This window comes from Anopheles arabiensis, chromosome 2, assembly GCF_016920715.1.
Source record: "Anopheles arabiensis isolate DONGOLA chromosome 2, AaraD3, whole genome shotgun sequence".
In the NCBI taxonomy this organism is placed as follows: Eukaryota; Metazoa; Arthropoda; class Insecta; order Diptera; family Culicidae; genus Anopheles; species Anopheles arabiensis.
The window spans coordinates 8,937,241-8,956,377 of record NC_053517.1 but is presented as its reverse complement, the minus strand read 5'-3'; the positions used below and the strand labels follow the sequence as shown (position 1 = coordinate 8,956,377).

At 47.2% G+C, this 19,137-nt stretch overlaps 1 protein-coding gene across 7 annotated transcripts; it reads right to left on the bottom strand.

Annotated features, from left to right (window-relative positions):
- Nucleotides 1-956: 956 nt before the first annotated feature.
- Nucleotides 957-16,347, bottom strand: LOC120902341 (F-box only protein 11). Of its 7 annotated transcripts, none has more exons than XM_040311052.1 (7): nucleotides 16,147-16,347; nucleotides 13,629-14,262; nucleotides 8,374-10,725; nucleotides 8,040-8,284; nucleotides 7,784-7,964; nucleotides 5,749-6,823; nucleotides 957-5,677 (listed from the first exon to the last, which is right to left on the bottom strand). In XM_040311052.1, exons 2-7 carry the CDS (start codon nucleotides 13,717-13,719, stop codon nucleotides 5,548-5,550), a joined length of 4,074 nt encoding a protein of 1,357 aa, XP_040166986.1. In that variant the 5' UTR covers nucleotides 13,720-14,262; nucleotides 16,147-16,347; the 3' UTR covers nucleotides 957-5,547. The 7 variants fall into 7 exon arrangements, with proteins under 7 accessions (XP_040166986.1, XP_040166961.1, XP_040166994.1 ...); XM_040311027.1 differs by having other exon boundaries at nucleotides 16,184-16,347; XM_040311060.1 differs by lacking the exon at nucleotides 16,147-16,347 and adding an exon at nucleotides 15,802-15,867.
- Nucleotides 16,348-19,137: the final 2,790 nt, after the last annotated feature.

The following is a 19,137-nucleotide window of genomic DNA, read 5'->3' as shown; positions in this document are numbered from 1 at the left end:
TGGAGAGGCTCTGTCGCCGATGCGAGATCTGTCTGTCGCCACACCCACCGCAAATGGTAATATTTTGTTTCCATTTTATATTGTTATAAGCTTAACTACTTTTCATTCTTGTTTGTAAGATATTTCTTTGCACCACATGCGCATCCGTTCGTTACGAATATCCGTTACTACCACCGGTGTTCGGTGTTGCGCACCACGTGCTTTCCTCTTTCACTTTCGTTATGATTAGTAGTTGTTTAGTTTCGGTAGTTTAGTTTAGTGTACTTATTTGCTGTCCCATCAATTGTTCACGCTTGCGCTCCAAACATCGTTTTTTTGCAGGGTTTTTCTCCCAATATGAATGCAGTACCGAAGCGAATTGTTGTTTCTTCCCTAAATTGCAAACTTCCAAAGTGTGAGCTTTTTTTTCGAATTTCCCATGCAAGTTATTGTGTTTTGTATGAATTTGGAAGGGGAATTAGGGGGTGAGCTACTGGGGGAGTTTATTAGAGTTTAAAAAACGCCAAACTTTACTTTATATTCTTTACGTGTTACACACCAAAACGAGTTGCAAATAGGGTTCCACGCTCTTATATTCCGTCTTCCAGTCCTGTGTCCTTTGACTCTAAACGGGTTTTTTTTTATCGCAATTCCTACACTCTTTAACCTGTTGCAATATTATAGTACGAACTGGTTGGAACGCCAATTGTGCTGCTTAATGTGACGTATTAATCTGCTACGATGCTTCTTACGCTCACACTAATTCCGCACCAACTAATCTTTGTAAGAACTTTGTTGGGATAAGGATACTGGCTTCCTTACAAACAAAAACGAACAAAAAATTCACATTTACAATTGCAGGGAAAAGGGAGGAAGGAAGTATAGAAAATCCGCGAAAGATAGTGTGTTAGAGAGAGAGTAATAGAGACAGAGATTTTGGACATTGCATTGTAGTTCTGTTTTTTACTTCATTTTTTTGTGTGTGTGGATTTATAATACTTCCGGGGTTCGGTTCACAATTCGCTTTCCAACACCCGTTCAATTAAAATGTGGTGATATTGCGCACATTGTGATAGATTTAATTCACTATCTCTAACGAAGAGTTGTATTTACACAGTCGTGGATAGCGTTTGTTAGCTCTGCAGCATTCTCCTCTCTCAGCATTGGTGCATTAGTGTAACTGACATGGATTTTTTGTTTTGTTTTGTTTACTATATTTCTAACATTAGTACGAGAGACCCGCGTTGCATAAATTAGTACCAAATTGTGAATGTGTGTGTATGTGTGTGTGTTAATTTATGTTGTTCAGTCAAGCAACGCAACGAACCAAAAGGTTGAGAATGATTTTGTTGCACCCGTCTTCCAATATGCTGATAGTATGTGCTTGATTTTAATGTTTTTCGTATATCCGTCAAGTTCAGAGCTGGAACATTCCACGTCATTTGTTTCGCTCATCGAGTACGAAAAGAAAAGATCGCGTTTCCTAATTGTACGATCATCATTCGATCCGTCATCGATCGATTGCGCGCTGCTTCTTTTCTGGTGTACTGGTCTTCCCCATTCGTTATCATGTATTAACTTCGTTAAATCAAAATAGTTTCCATTAGCATCGTTTCCTGTGTGCGATGTGACATATATATATATTTTTGTAATGTATTTTTATATGTAAATATGTATGTTGCCCCTACATGTCTAAATGTTTTAAATCGATCGATCGTGTCCGATGATAATGAATTGCTTATTGCTTGTCTTAACGCTAATCGCTGATCGAACTTCCCCGTTTCGCGCTGCCTTGTGTGTTTTTTGGGTTTGTTCGAGAATAGAGGGAGCATTGGCGATTGGTTCTCCTCCCCAGACCGGTCTGGTATTGGTTACACATGGCGAGAAGAGACTACTGGTGATAATACTGTGTGTTGTGCACCTGCCCTCTTTGCTCATTCCAGGGTGTTTTGTTCGGTTTTTATTCAATTTCATTTTCTTTCAATCTGTTTCTTGCTTTCCCGAACCTGGATGGAGAAAATAAAAACGAAAATAAAACATAAACAATTCCCCACCGCCCCACCATTTCCCAATCAATAGAAAAGAAAAACAAAACAAAACTCAAAATTCTCATACAACTGTACTTTATATAGGCATTAAAAATGAATCGATAATAAAGTTATCCCTTTTGTTGTTGTTGTTGTTGTTGTTGTTATAGCGTACTTTCCAAAAACACATACTGCGAGCAATCCTACTCCTAGTAGGCCGTTTAGTAGCACGCGCACTCCAGAGCGTACGCACTAGTGGCTTGCTGCTGGCCGCACCCATCCATCATTGCGACTACGACACGTGTGTGTTTTGTTATTGTTGCGAGAGACTTACACTACCAAGTAATAAAATATTAATACACACATACACACACGCAGCTGTGTTTGTAGCATTTTGTTTTTAGAGAGACAATCCGTGTACACGTGTGCCGCGGGAAGGATGATGGCATGGGGCAAGGCTCAGCAGTGTACGCACGCCCGGGAGGGAGTAGGCGCTACCGCCCTACGGTAGTATTTGATCGCGCCATATGTCCAATAGTGTGTCTGTGTGGGTGTGTATAATATACGTACATTTGTTACGCGGCTTTGTTATTAAAACTATAATTCGATCCTATAAATATGTGTTTTTTGTTTTCCTAACGTAATAAAATGAGAGCGCCGAGTGGTGGTAAACTATAGATCTAATAATAATAAAAAAAGTGTTTTATAACCTAAACGACGATATACGCGTGATAATAATTTATACAATTACAACGATACACACACACGCACACACACGCACGCACACATATTCCCTTACCCTTCATTCCTCCCTCCCAGCTTCATCTCTCAATTCCCTCATCATTCGACCCCCACCCCTTTTACTAAATTAAGACGCTAAACACATGGAATTTGTTTAAAAGAGTACACGCTCTTAAGACACACTCTCACACACGTACACGCACACACACACACACACATACACACGCACAATCACGCTTGATTCCAATTACAAGTACGATTATGTAGACGATGTACCAAAAGCAGTTTGTGTGTTGGGCGGGGGTCTGGGCGTTAGAAGAAGGTTCAATCTGCACCCGGGGATGACTGATGACTACAGATAGACACAGACACTTAAACTAAACTCATTATTGTAACGCAATATTTAAAAAAGAAAAGAAACAAAAGCATCTGAAAACATTCATTCGATTTTACGTGTTTTTTGTTTTGTTTTGTTTTATCAAGCGCCTGCCTTAATGTTTTTTTGCTCTTCTTTTGCATTACTCTAATAGTATCATGCTGCTGAGTTTGTTTGTTTGTTTTTTTTTTTTTCATTTGTTTTTCGTGTTTTTCCTCGCAGTTATCTCTATCATTTTGCTCTATCAATTGTTTGTCGTGATTTAAAAAAAAACCCCACATGTGGGTCACACGAGCACGAGCACAACAGCGAGCACACAATAATATCATACAGGAGCAGACGAGAGGAAGTGAAGAAGTGGGAAACGAGGGGAGAGGACGCGTGACTATAATTTAGAGATTAGCTTTAACATATATACCGTAGGTGAAATACAATAATAGAAATACGATCACGAATCATACGATAAGATCCTGTACTAACACAGATAAATGCACTGGGACGCGGGATTGTATGTTCTTCGGCTCCATCATCTCGGATTCTCTTTGAACTTGCATGTGTGTGTGTGTGTGGGTGTGTTAGTTTTTAATTTGTGGTTTGTGGAGCCCGGGGGAGTCCTTTTGTTTCGGTATTTTCTGCATAACTGTAATTCTGAAAACACCATCTTGCAGCAGTGGGGTGTGTGTGTTTGTACTTGTAAATTAGTAGTTCAACTTAGAAAGGGGTTCATTTTGTGTTTCCTTTTTGTGCACTAAAACCTGTCCCACAAGACACACTAAAACGGGAAGTGTCTTTAAGAGCTGCCGGGAGAGGAAAATATGCATCCTTTTTTTAATTTGTGCAGGAAGAAAAACCCTTTTTGCCAGAAGAAGTTCCACTTCAAGGTGTAAATATGATTGCCATCGTTTTGATTTTCCGGGAAGATGCAAACGAACGTACGAATTGCCGGGTTAAAAAACAGTCTTTTTACGAGCAATGAAAGGCTAGCTATTTCTTTTTTTTTTTGTGCCGGTAAGTTAAGTGAGACAGCAAAGAAAGAAATAAAAAGCAAATGAAAAGTTAAATGTATGCGTGTCTACAGCAGCAACAGCAGCAGCTCGGCTAGCAAGCAGCTGCTTGCTCTGTGGTTCGTACTAACTATGACAAGACAACCTAAACTAATTCAATCTTCACACACCGAACGATTTATGGCGGAGGAGTAATGCTTTCGCTGGACGAAAGCGGCTCCTCGAAACAAAACACGCAAAATAAAAGGAACAGGCGAAGAGGAAGCGATTCCTTCCGAGAGCTGCCGTATCGTAGCAAAGAATGGCTTAAGCTTACAGTATGAGTAGTGTAATGATGATATGACTGTGAGCAGGATGATCCACCCGAATTCGGGGTCTGGGGTGAGACATCCACGCCGGAACTGCTGCCCCAAAACCCCACCCCCAAGCCAGTGGAGGTGGCAATTAATATCAATTTTCTTCGATTGCATCGGACAAGATTGATTTCGTCTGCAGGTGTGTAGCGTGTAGTAGTAGAAAGCACTGAAAAGGTACCGGCCAAATCAGTTGCACAATCCGAGCCACCAGAACGAAGACACGATATCAATCTATATTCGTCGCACAGAACCTAAACTAACGCACAATAATACTTGTAATCCCTCCGAGCAATCCCTCTGCTGGACCACCCCTCTGCAGTGGACCCTTTCTCCTAGGCGGCATTTGCATTGTCTGGGGGTGTGTTTTCATTTTTCATGGTTTACTGTGTGTGACGAGCACTACCTCAAAACATGGGGAAAATTTCGTTTTTTTTTTCGAACACGTACAGCACACACACACACACAAAGTCGCTCGACGCACACACACACTACTACTGACGCACACACACACGCACAAACTGAAATGGCCGCAAGCACAGACACGAGATATAGGAGCTTACACACGACGCACACGTACACGCAAACACACATACCGACACACACACACACACATACACAAGCGCACAATCATCCCCTTAAATCCGTATGAATTGTCCCCCCTTTCCTCAAAAAAAAACCTTACACAGTAAAATACTATCGCTTATTACGCTGCGCAATTGCTTCGAACCATGTGCGCGCCAACCCCGCGTATGTATTGGTGGCCACCGCCAGGGTGCGTACCATCCAGTGTACCGGGTCGGCGGGAACCTTGGCTCCCTTACTTAAAGTGATTGCCGTGATTTGTTTAAAGTGATCGATATCAGCAGAACAGTTCCATTTTCCAGCGCACGACGGACAAGGCGACGCAGCAAAGGCGGAGGCAAGCCGCTATTCACCGTTATCCTTTTAGAAAAAAAGCCCACTAGACTCGTTTCTCGGTTTTCCCCATTCTGTACACACTCTGTTGTGTTTGTTTTGTTCGGCCCGAGAAATGTGTTTCTGCACACCCTGCACCCTGGGCGTTTCTAATTCACCATCAGCGTGTGGGATTCCATCGGCGCCGCCGAATCGTACAGCGTGTCGGTGTCCTGCGTCGGTTCGCCCTGTAGCTGGCACTGGTTGGTCAGCGTACCGGCACCGCAGTCGCAGAAAAATCTGAAACAAACGATAAGATTCGTACATTTAGCTTCTTCTAAAACAAACCAAACCTACACACACACACTTACCTATCATGGCGTATAAACTCAACGTCATGACCGGAGTGGCACGTTTTGATGCAATTCACACAGATTGCGTTGCGATCGGTGGTATTGCACGTATGGCAGCGGTAGAAATCATGCATCGGGAACGAGGTGTAGGACGAAATCTTGTACAAACACTGCCCGCCCGACACCGCCTTCTCCACCTCGTCCTGGTTGTTGAAGATCTTGTTCCCGCCCACGATCGGCTGCACGCCGCTCGCCAGGCACAGGCCGCCGAACTTGTTGTTGAAGATCTGGTTGTACTCGAGCGTCGCGGTCGCGTTGTTGGTGATCTCGACGCCCGCCGCCAGCCCGTCGAAGATCCGGTTGCGCTTCAGCACCGGGTGGCTCTGGGTCGAGATCAGCACGCCCGCCTGCGTGTTGCGGAAGATGTCGTTCTCCTCCAGGATGCCCTTGCCCCCGTTGAAGATGCAGATGCCACCGTCCCGCCCGTCGTAGATCTTGTTCCGCCGCAGCGTCGGGTTCGAGTCGGTCTTGATCCACACGCCCGCCATCGCGTTGTCGAAGATTTCGTTCTGCTCGAGCAGCCCGAGCCCCCCGTTGTACACCAGCACGCCCCCGTTCTGGCCGCCCCAGATCTTGTTGCCCCGTATCACCGGATTGCTGCCGGTGCGGATCTGCACGCCCGAGTACAGATGGTTGAAGATGTCGTTGTCCTCCAGCTTGCCGTGCCCGTTGTCGTAGAAGTACACGCCGACCTGCTTGCCCGAGTGGATGCGGTTCCGCCGCAGCACCGGCGTGCTGCCGGTCGTGATCCACACGCCCGCCAGCGTGTTCGCGTACACCTCGTTCTCCTCGATCAGCCCCTGCCCCTTCTCGTGCACGTAGATGCCGCCGTGCTGGCCGTGGTGGATCTTGTTGTGCCGCACGATCGGATCGCTCGTCGTGCGTATCTGTATGCCGGCCAGCGCATTGCCGTAGATGTTGTTGTGCTCGATCAGTCCGCGCCCCTCGCCGAAGATGTACACGCCGCCCTGGTGCCCGTTGTAGATCTCATTCTTTCTGATCGTGGGATTGCTGTTCGACGTAATCCACACACCTGTGCACGGGGGAGAGGATAGACACAAATTACGAGTCAAATAATCGAATTGCTTGTCACAGCAAACTAGTGGTGGGAGCTCGAAATCGGCTCTATCCATTTCCGATTCCGTGTTCGGAATTAATTTCATAACCGATTCCAATGTTGGAACCGATTCCGATTCCGGAGTCGATTCCGGAGCCGATTCTGGAGTAGATTCCTATGTTGGAATCAAGTCCGATATTGGAATCAATTACGATTCCGAAGTCGATTCCGAAGTCAATTCCGAAGCATATTCTGGAATCGATTCCGGAGCTGATTCCGGAGCCGATTCCGGAGCCGATTTCGGAGTCGATTTCAGAATCGATTCCGCGATTGAAATCGGCTTCAGAATCGGCTTTGGACTCAGCTCCGGAATCGGAATCGACCTGGTAATCAGCTCCCCCGGTAACGTAATTTGCCCCGATAACGGAATCAGAATTGACTCCAGAAATGGAATTAGCTCTGAAATAAGAATCAGTTCTTGAATTCAAATAAGAAATTTCAGAAGCGAAATCATTCCGGGAATCTCCATGAGAATGAATCGTTTACAAGCAAATTTTGATTATTTGTGGCTATTTACACGGACCATCAAGGACCATACGGATCATCATTGGATTCAAATGCCTATGCTTATGGAGATGCCGAAACCGCACTCCGAAGTCGAAGTCAATTCCGATTCCGGAGCCAATTTCGATTCCGGAACTTATATCGATTCCGGAACCGATTCCGGAGCCGATTTCGACTCCGGAACTGATTCCGATTCCGGAACCGATTTCGATTCCGGAACCGATTCTGATTCCGGAGTCGATTCAAGACCTACTATCCGGAATCGATTCCAGAAAACTTCGGAGCTAGCCGGAATCGATTGCGATAAAAACTTAATATTTCCCATCACTAAAGCAAACCCCAGATCATCTTCCTGTGGCCGCTTGAACTTACCCGCAAAATTGTTGGAATGGATTTTGTTCTCAATAAACTGGCCCAGCCCGTTCTCGTGCACGTAGATGCCACCGGTTTGGCCGTGGTGTATCTCGCACTTCACCACGGTTGGGTTGGCGCCCGCCTTCACCTCAAAGCCCGCTATTCGGTTGTTGTGGATGTCATTCTTCTCAAAGTAACCCTGGAAACAAAAAAAAACAGGAACGTGTGTTAGAGGAATCGACAGAGAAAGGGCCACAAGCGACGGCCAGCGTACCATGCCATTGTCGAATGTAAAGATGCCCACGTCGCGCCCGTGGTGGATGTGGTTTTCGCGCATGATTGGACTAGCGTAGTTCTTCACCCAGATGCCGGCCAGCGCATTCCGGCTGATCTCGTTGTGCTCGTACGTGCCCTGCGCGTAGTCCGTCACGTACAGGCCCACGTTCTCGCAGTCGCTGATGTCGCAGTACTTGATCAGCGGATTGGCACCGACGCCGATCACACAAACAGCGGCTCCAACTGTACGTAGAAAAGGGAAGGAGACAAATCGGTCAACGGTGCTCACGGTCTAATAGCGATCGATGCGAGAGACAGTATATAACACTTACCAACCGATGTACTCCGGATGATGCAGTGATCGATCGTGGGGCTGCAGTTGTCGCTCACCTCCAGACAGTAGTGCTTGTGGTGCGGCACCGTTGACGTAACGTCCGGCGAAAACTTTAACGTCATATGCCCGATGTACGCATGCTTGGCGCCCTCCACAAACATTACCGTCGATTCGGACTCCCGCTCGAGAATGATCGACTCGGCCACGTTGCCCGGGGCCGCCCCGATCAGCGCCACGTCCGAATCGATCACCAGAAGCTCGCCCCGGTACGTGCCGCTGTGCAGGAATATTAAGCTACCGGTCGCCAGCGTCTCACCAACGCCTGCTACACCTCCGGCGGTGGCGGCTCCTCCAGCAGCTGCTCCGATATCATCACCGTTGTTGTTGTTGTTACCGCCCATACCATTGTTTCCGTTCCCGCTAGCGCCACCGTTACTGCCGCCGCTGTTGCCGCCCGCCGCTGTGCCGCCACTGTTGCCGCCGGCCGTGTTCTTCTCGTCCGCATAGTCCAGCGCGCCCTGCACCGTGTTGAAGTACGCGATCGTGCGCCCCTGGTACCGCCGGTCCTGGTAGCCGGGCCGCACGTGTATGCCCCGGTACAGCTGCCGGAAGCTCTCCTTCCACGGGTTCGCGTAGTCCGCCTCGTCCGGCTTCACGAACACAAACTTCCACGGCTCCGGGTTGAACAGCGGCAAATCGTACTCGTACACGTTCTGGTACAGGCGCTTCCACAGCTCCTTGTCGTTCGCGATCGTCTGGAAGCGCTTGCAGACGAGCGCCACCCTGCAGAGATCCTGCTCGTACAGGTAGGAGAAGATCGTGAGCAGCACCTCGTCCGGCATCTCGTACTGCAGGTAGTGGGCCGCCGACTGCATACACATCGTGCCCGCCATCGCCACCGACGCGGTCGCCATCGGCGGCGACGGGGTGGCCGGAGAGGTGAGCGCCACCACGGCCGCGGTCGCCGCCGGCCGGCAGGCAACGGAGGAGGAGGCGGACGAGCCGCCGCCCGTCGCGGCAAGCAGTGCGGCGGCGGCCGCCGTCGGCTGCTGGGGCATGGTGGCCGCTGCCATCGACGTGCCGACCTCGTTGCTGTTCGAGTACGTGCGCCGGGGACGCTTGCGGGCCGGCAGCATGTAGGCGGCCGCGTTCGGATCGTACCCGCCCGAGGACTGATACTGCTGTTGCTGCTGCTGTTGCTGCTGTTGCTGATGGTGATGGTGATGGTGAAGGAGCAGATTGCCGCCATTGCCGCCACTGCCAGCTGGCGAGCAGCTGTTGCCACTAATACTAGATGAGGAGGAAGATGCCACGCCACACCCTAGGCCGAACGGTGCGGACGGGCCGGCACTGGACGAGGAACATCCGGCCGACGACGAGTTGCCTGCCAACGCACCGGAGGACGATGCCGTGGACGAGGTAGACGTTGCTGGACCGTTACCACCACCCACGCCTCCTCCTCCTGCTAACCATCCGCCTCCTCCTCCTCCTCCTCCACCACCTCCTCCTGCGCCAGTTCCACCACCGCTAGCAGAGTCTTGCGCCGTCAGTGGGGACTTTTTGCGCAGATCGTATGGCGAGTTGGAGCTCTGCTTCACCTCCGACAGTGTCACAGAGGATACGGTGCCGGCCAGTCCGCACGTCGACGTGCCGGCCGCTCCGGCCGTCCCTGATATGGAAGTGGAGGAGGAAGTGCTGGAACCGCCGAACGCGGACGACGACGTGGCGACGCCTGAGGAGGAAGCAGCCCCAGTAGTGCCCGATCCGACGATCGCGTACAGTGAAGCCGATATCGCCGACAGACACTGCGACGAGGTGGTCGTGGAGGACGAGGTTCCAGCGGCACCGGAACCGCAGCCCATCCCCAGTGGACCGACCAGCTCCGCGTTGGTTGTGGAGCTGGCGCTGAAGCTGCCGCCACCGAAGCCGCCCATCCCTGCCGCCGATGTGCAGACACCGGGGGGCGGCGCCATCATGGACGAGGATGAGGTGGCCGAGGAGGAGGACGAGGATGCAACGGACATGATGCCGTTGATGGAAGTCACACTGCTGCCGGCTGTCGCTAGTGCCGTTGAGGCGGAGCTTGTCGATGCGGACGATGAGCACGTGGCCGAAGACGACGCGGACGAGGACGTGGAAGGAGCGTTGGATGTGGACGAGCTGACGGAGGTACTGCTAGTGGTGGTGCTGTTGATTGTGGTGCTGACGGCTGTCGTGGGCCCGGTGCCGGCTGTCGGTGGGGCTGCTGCCGTCACGGCCGGACCGCTGCCCGCTCCGCCACTGCTGCCACCGCCATTGGACGACAAGGCTGCACCGACGTTCGGTGCTGGAATGTTCTGTTCGCAGATTGCTGGAAAGGGAGAGAAGAGAGTAGTATTAGTTTTCAGTTGGTTCACCTATTATTAGTATACAGAATTTAACCGTTTTGAAGTCATACAAACAAAGGCATAACAAAAAATGACTCTTCAAAAGTTAGGCTGACGATTCTGAACTGAATCTGTGTAAGAACATTGAATAGAACATTGGTGAAATGATAGACCAATTTCCCCTAACAGCAATTATTTCTTTTCTGGATTAAAATAACATCATCCCACGGGACACCTCGACCAGCGGTGACATTCCTCTCCGGTTTCTACTCATTCATCGTCCTCATTACTTCCTCCTGGACTGGACTGAAGCGGTTTGGAGGGTGTACGGGGAAGACGCGATCGAGCAAAACACCGTCGCGTTCGGGAGAAAGTGATCTACACCGCCGCCGCGGCGACCGATTTATCCGACGATCCTCCTCCGATGGAACAAATGTCGTGTCGGGAGGGATATTTTCAGCCTGTTCGACTTGCCTTTCCCACCCCTTACCGCCGTATGCGCGTTTTTTTGGAAAGGAAAAACGTATGAATACCGTCAAACGATGGAGACGACGACGGAGAGAGAGAGAGTGCGCCCTTCTTCAGTAGTTAGAATTTATTTCTGTACACACACAAAAACCGACCAGCGGGGTCCGAAGATGGTGTTCTCCGTGCGCCCACACAGTTTCTTTCCGGTCGACCACCTTCCACCTTGGCTCGAGTTGGTGTGGAACGCTCCCCCACCCTGAAGACGACGACCGCACGGCGCACAGCATCTCATTCGTGTTGCTGTCTGCGTGTGTGTATGTGCTGTATGCGCTTGCATTGCACCGTGTTTGTCTGAATCCCATGTTTCGGGAGGGGTGTGAACGTGCGTGAGTGCGTTTATAGTACGACGGTGGCCCTTTGCCCCCTTTGCTCACTCTCCGGAAGCTATTAATAATGATACACAGGCCCACGTTTCGTGAGCCTAGCAAACGTTAAAGCTGTGGTGAGAACAAACCCTAAAAGGTAGCAAAGGGCTTACACTGTGCACACAAGCTACTTCATTCGAGCTAAATCCCATGTTAATGATTACCAACAGGCGAAATATGCGAATGGTTTGTTACAATTCAATCCACTACCGCACTTTACAACAGTCTTCCGCTAGCGAAAAGCATTTCCTTTCGGAGCCCCAAATATGATGGCAAAAAACACGACAAAAAGGATGCACCACAACCAACGAGGTTCGGTTCGTTTCTACTGCCGTTGCAGCTCTAAATTTAAAATCCGTGCAGATTTAGATCCGTCGCGTCGTGTTGGGTGTTTCGCTGACCGCGAGCGTGCTTAAGCCATTTTTATGACAAACGGTTATTAATCCCCGTACCCCGTCTCCCGTCGCCCCATGCCTTGCGTATGTGTGTCGCACAGATTTCATCTCTTGCTGACGTATTAGGACAACTTTCAGGTGAAGCTAAAAATAAACGAATATATTAAGCTAATTGTTATTACAATAACAAAACAAAATCATACTCATCTCACGTGCAGTAAAGTAGTACACAACTGCGCAGCCTATATATTACATGCACATGTAGAATGCCGGATTAGCGGAACCAATCACCAAACATTCATAGCTCCACTTATGATTTTGCAATCACGGGCTGAAACAGGGCACACCCGGGTAGCGGTAAAGGCAAGAATTACCTCCTCCCCCATTGGCAGGCCGCCGCAGCAGCAGCAGCAACATCGCACGCACCCACCCTCCCCGCCCAAAATACCGGAACCCTCTACAATATCGCTTTAACGGCATCCAACCACCGGCGGCTAACTGTACACACGACGCACACGGGGAATTGCTCGTGAAAGTGAAAGTGGGCGGGGGGGGAGGGAAAAACGGTTCAATCATTTGAATAAATTTTCTAGTTCTTTTTTTCCGTTTTGTTACCCGTTAGTACCCTCCACCGCTAGGTTTTTCCGTGTTCGCTTCGCTTGCACCGGGGTTTACACATTTACACGCAAACACAAACGCACTGGGGCGCGCGCACACAGACACACTTGGTGTTGATTATTTTGGGCTCGGAAAAGCCGTTTTCGGCTGCTGGTGTTTTGTACACACACAGCAACGCCAGCACATTTCCATGGGATGTAGCGTAAACTGAAGCGTTTTGGGGGGTGAAGAACGGCACAGTTTCAAGTAGGGGGAAGACACAAGGGATGTTTTTCTTCAGTGCAATGGAGGGCTAATGGAGGACTAGCAAATTTTAATGCGCTTGTTGGCTAGGTAAGTCGCTAGTATTAAAGAGTTGGATTTTCACCATCGCCTGACTAACCAATTTTAATTACTAAAAAATCAATAACATTAATTATTGTTCATCATAGATTTTTTATGCAATAAACGAAACGAAAAGAGGAATGGAAACAATTAAAATGATCACATGATACATGCTTTTGGTCGCAGTATCAAACGTGATGCAGCACACGGCGAGAAGAGGCCAATTCTAGACTTGGCACAGTGCAAACGCAATACTAGCAAAACCAGCAAAAAATAAAATCTGCTGGAGCAGTACACTAAAAACATGTGGCGGAAAAATATGAGTGTGCATAATACAATTTTACACAGGGTGGACGATTTTCCCTTATCGGGGGGCCACCATTTTACAGCATCCCTTTTCTTTGTACATGTTTGTGTGTGCGTTTTTTTTCCTTTCGTTCCATTTTCCTCATCAACAGCAGGCCATGGAGCAGGCAACAACAGGAGAATCCCACAGCAACCTCGTCTATCCTCCGTGCCATATGGAAAAACCGTGAGACACGAGTGTGGCGAGCACGGCGTGAGAGGAAAGAGGAGAAAGTGTTTCTTCACATCCTAAAATGAAAATTCTGCAACTTTTTTGTTTTATTGTGATTTATATTCCCACCTGCTACTTACCGGAAGTTCTCGATGGCAGCGGTATTCGGTTGCCCTTTCGCCGGGATCGGCGAACGTACGATCGGGACGACGAGAAGGAAGCGCTCGGCATTTTGCTCGATTGACGCGCGTTAAGGAAGCAGCGCAATCACACACACACAAAAAAGCACACACACACGCGCGGGGTGATACCCAAAAACGCAGCAGCAGCGCGTGTTTTACGCGAAACTTTTCCTTCGGCCGAGGTTGAAATTGCTTCCTTTTGTTGTCGTTGTTGTTTGCCTTGTCGCAGTAGTAGCGGGCACAACAATTCGCCACTATTACACACAGCTGGGACTGCACAAAGGGATTTTTGTGGGCGAGGGGAGGGGAAGAGACGGCCACACACCACTTCCTTTAAATTTGTTGCACGACTATTGATGCATTTTTTGTGTTTGTTAGCTGTAGCTGAAAACTGTGCGCTCGGGACGATGACTTTAAGGGTGTACCGTAGCGCTTTTTCCCCTTTACTTTTTACTTCGAATTCTTGGCTATGTGATTGGATATAACACTGCGTATTTCGGTAGTCCACTTCACTGCCAGCAATACCTCCAGCTCCCGATCTTACACACCTGCCGGGATAGTATACGTATTTGGGCGCCCTATGTCCTGTGGCCTGGTGCAAGAGGGAAGAGAAAATACACGGTTGAGAAAAATAGAAACACTCACACAAATACACAAACACACACACACACACTTATACATATAGATGACACAATGCTGTAATCAATAATGCCAGCGGAGTACAGCAGTGTTCACACTCATCTGCCTTTTAACCACAAACCACCACAGCACAGAAAGGATACGTTTTGCTCCGGCAGTTGGGAAATGTTCCCAGAAAGACGGTATCTGCAGAAAACTTTGTTTTGTAGATGGTGCTAGCAGCTCGATGCAAAGGGGCAGAACACAGAAGACGGAGACAGATTCGGAACGGTTTCTTTGTTGCGTGCCTAATTATAATTGCGCGTCCCGACCTGCTGCGATGCCATTGACTCTACCGTGCGACGTGTATCCTTTTTGCTTGTACAACGGGAAAACCGCAACCAATTCCACCGCACTCACGCACGCACGTACACACGAACATGTGTGAAAGTGTGTGGATGATCGGCAGCAGCAAAGGTTGCTGGGACCCCGTTTTCAGGCTCTAAATCGCAACGAAGCAGCAAACGATGGCACGGGACCAAAAAGGGAATCCTCCCGGGAGTGGTGGGGAGTCGACGACACCCGCCTACACCCAGACGTCATCAAGCGTGTGTGTGCGTATTGTGCACGGGAGAGCGTTTGCAACATAGGGAACACATAAAGAAGAAAATAAACAATCCATTCACAATAGGAAAAAGGATAGTGTGCTTCACGCACACGCACACTTCCTCTTTGTTGGCAGCGTACCTGTGCCCAGCGCGCGCACACACACGCGACACACAATGATGCTGATGACGGAGTTTTTGCATATGTGTTTCCTGTTTCTTGGCGTTTTCTTTTGTGTTTTTTTTTTTTTTTGTTGCGTGTGCTCATTTATAATTTGCCTTGTGTATTTTTTTCGCTACACCGTCGCCGTCTGCCCTGAGGTTTTGGGCCTATTTTTTGCCTTCCCTTTTTAATCCATTGGCACGCACGGGTTGGTGTACAACGTTGAATGCATACGTTGTTTTTTTATAGCTTTTTTTTGTTTCTCTAAAACACACAACCAATGCCGCTGCTGCTGCTGCGTTTCCGTTTTGTTTTATTTGGCAGCACCGCACGGCCACACAGCCACAAACAAAGAGAATTTGTGCCTGCGCTTCTCGGTGGTGGTGGGCTGTGAGATGGATTTTCGCTCAAAGCAGGCAGTGACGTTTGCAGTGACAATGTTGTTGTGGTTCCTGCGATGCGGCCATTTTTAATGTTTAAATCAGCTCTCCTTTTTTTCAGCTGCGCTCTTCTCCGCCTCCCTTCTTTGCTTCGTTCGGCTCTGTTTTCTTCCGCCGGCTGCTGGCTGCTGGCTTGCTGCTGCTGCTGCTGCTGCTGCTGCTGCTGCTGCTGCTACCCTCCACCGTAATCACCCTACCGTTCATCCAGCAAAATACCTTTGCTTCGTCAAGGCAGCGGGGAGATTTTAATGTGGATCCTTTCTCCCTTCATGCAGACAGGGCACTTCCCACCCCTTGACGCTTACTTCTGCTGCTGTTGAACAATCCTGACTTTACCAATCCATCCTAGCAGCAGCACCAGAGCACTGTTTCCACACAATTTTCACATCCACGACCACGACCGACGGACGGTGAACGAACAACGGCAAGAGAGAACACATTGAAAAACGAGATGAATTGTACCATTTGCTGCGCACGATGCGCTCGCACACACACACATACGCATACACACACAAACACACACACACCAGCGCAGCCACGCTCTCATGCAAGCTTTCCTTCCTTCCCCTTCACTCTGACGCACACGCATACACACTCAAGCGTACATACACCATACCAACAAAAAAAAAGAAAGAACGTAACTACCACACACTACTTTTTCGACCAATTTTTCGGCCACTAATTTACCGTTTCGAGCCCACACTTCACGACAGTCACACGCACGACATCTTCCGACGCCCGTTGTCGCACTTTACGACCGCGTACGGTGCGAAAATCGTGATGCAAATTGCATAATTTTCCACAGATTTTTCGCACACGGACAACTCCTTTCTCAGCGAGCAAAGGCAAAGTGTGTCTGGGCAGGTCGTACCACTGCACCGCACGCCATCATGGTCTGTCGGGCTGACAAGCGCTCAATCGCATTCCTAATGGTTGACAGTTGAAGCCTTCGAATTATCGTTTTTTCAAAGACGATTGCAAAATTATCACTTAATTTTGCAATCCCTAAAAATGATAAAAATGTGCTGTTCATCACTGAATACATGGAATTGTTTCATTATCGAGAGATGTGTTGCATTGGGCAAATCTCTCTGTGGTGAATTAGATACCGTTGGTACATTTCTACGCTGAGGTGAATTTCAAGCGTGTTGAAATGAGACGTAATGGTGGGTGTCTTGGATAATCTAATAGATGGCGCCACTAGCTCACAATTCATGCGAATTTAGACACCGTCCAATCGATGAAGTTGCTTTAATTTCAAATTAGAAAAATTTCGGTTTCCCAGTTATTTAGACCGTACAATTCAGATTTGTACATGCATCAGACTATTTATAACAGCACAGGTATAGCAAACCAACTGATTTAATATAATGCTGTTAATTAATGTTAATTTATATTAATATGTGTAAATTATGGTAAGAATAAATGTTCAAAAACAAGGTTTTTGCTACCAATAGAAATACAGTAAGAATTCAAAAGTTGAACGCTTTTTAGTTGGTATGCATTTTAGTTGAACGCTCGATAGTTGGCTGACATTCAATTAAAAAGCATGCGTTTATATGGGAATACCGGTTTTTGGAAAAATCACAAAAATCTCATGACCTGTTGTGAAAAATTTCAGATTTTTTTTTGTATGAAAAAATGTGCCAGCTAAAAAGCACATGCAGGCCGAAAACGTCCGAAAAATACCACATATCACATATTCCGCGTAGGTCGAATCTCGTGATTTCCTGCTAATGTCACTAATTTTCGTGTAATTTTTCAAGTATGGGGGTGGTTTTAGACATTAAATAAATTATTTGATATGATTCTGACTGAATATAAAAGTTTCAAACTTTTTTTATAGTTTTCAACATTCGAATAAAGGGAAATTATTTGGCATTTTATAATTTTTGACAGATAAGTACAATTTGCTCAAAGAACCGTCAAATTTAGAAAACCGCGTATCTCCAAATCCACGTTTAAAAGGTACCATGTATCTCGGGAATCGCCTGAATTCAATAGTTGATAGGGAATCGAAGTTCAACCAGTGAATTCATACTGTTTGTGTTTGACCGATATAACCATTAAAATGTGTTTAACAACATGCCCTATTTACATGTCTTTCCCGTATAGACTTAATACTGGTCGTGAATAGAATCAGTCCTTTATTTGATTCAGTATTCCAAAGAGTCTCGATGATCTTATTCTTCTCATCGGCGTAACGACCTACTCGGTGATACCGGATTATGCAGTCTTTCAGGACTCATTCAGTATCACACAGCTGGATAGTCAGTCCTTGCTATGGGGGAAAGGTCCATATAAGGCTAGAACCCACGAAGGTGTAGGGATCGAGAGCAGCAAGGAAAATAAATATATATCATAGATTCGAATAATGCAAGTAACAATCATTTAATGATGATCAGATAATGAGATAATCAGATAAGAACATACAAATATAAGTTTATTAAGTAGAAACATGAAAACAGTTAAGATAGAATAGCGATTAATGAAAGGTTATCGGCACATTCAAAATAAAAATCGGGCTAATCGCAGAAAGAGTGAGATAGCGAGAGGCGATTCATCTGTTCGTATGGAAGAGTCAAAATAGGAGGCTTTTCGAGGAGAAGTGGAAAATCGCGAGTCTTGTGATTGATCTTAGCAAGGATGGAAGAAACTATTCGATTGGATGAAATAAAAAGTTGTTATCAAAAAAAATATTTCGGAAATCACCACAGAAGGGACATGTTATTCAGTCGTGCAACATAATTACTGTATCATGCAACCGCCCGGAGCAGTGCTCTTCAACCTTTTTATTGTCGGATCACGGTCCACTTGGCTTTAAAAACACCGACAAACCGACGTGACACTGGCGTTACAAAAGTGTCCCACACGAAAGTACTGTCATTTACCAGTGAGGCGAACACTTCTGTCAAAGTAAGCTATGTTCACTGCTGCTTCGATGTAAACAACTTTTCTAAATACAAATGGCGAAGGAAGTGTGAGGCAAGATTTTGTGAGAATAATTGGACAAAACATACAGGAATATCATTTTATAAGTTTTCAAATCAATGCAAAAGATGTGAGAAGTACATAAAACAATACGCATTGGAATTTGCGAAGAAAAACAAAAAAGGGGTTTAGCAGTTTCTTCTCTGTGTCAGTGTAGTAAGCGAATCATTATAGAGATGGCGCTAGTGTTTAACGTATTTTCATTTGAAATAAGGAGACAACTTTTGAAGCTCATTTTGTTCGAAGTGTCACGTCGGTTTGTCGGTGTTAAAAATACATATGCCGCAGCTCACATACATATTGAGGGAATATAGTTTGTAGACTTAGTTCAAATTATTTTAATCAGAAATATGTTTATTTTAGTTATGCCTGATGAACATTGATTCTTGATTGTGGGGGAAAAAATGCCGTAGACACTTTCTTCTTTCGTATTGAGTACGATTTTCAATTATAAATAACATTGCTGTTGATGCTCTCGCTGTCTTTGGAAATTCCTCCACCAACGCCGCTATCCGAGCTCACGCAACTGCTCGAATGGATAAGCGAGCAGCAGTTCGATTCGCGATGTAAGTTTGTCACCTGGGAACTGCTAACCACAAATTCCAACATCACACCAACACACACGCCAACCCTCTTGATTGTTTACACAC

Bases quoted from the DNA above. Each gene is read 5' to 3' on its own strand.
- LOC120902341 (XM_040311052.1), bottom strand. From the start codon at position 13,719: ATGCCGAGCGCTTCCTTCTCGTCGTCCCGATCGTACGTTCGCCGATCC. The intron at 6,824-7,783 runs GTAAGTTCAAGC...CCCCGTGCACAG, and splicing joins CCATTCCAACAATTTTGCGG to GTGTGTGGATTACGTCGAAC. The intron at 5,678-5,748 runs GTAAGTGTGTGT...CGTTTGTTTCAG, and splicing joins GAGTTTATACGCCATGATAG to ATTTTTCTGCGACTGCGGTG.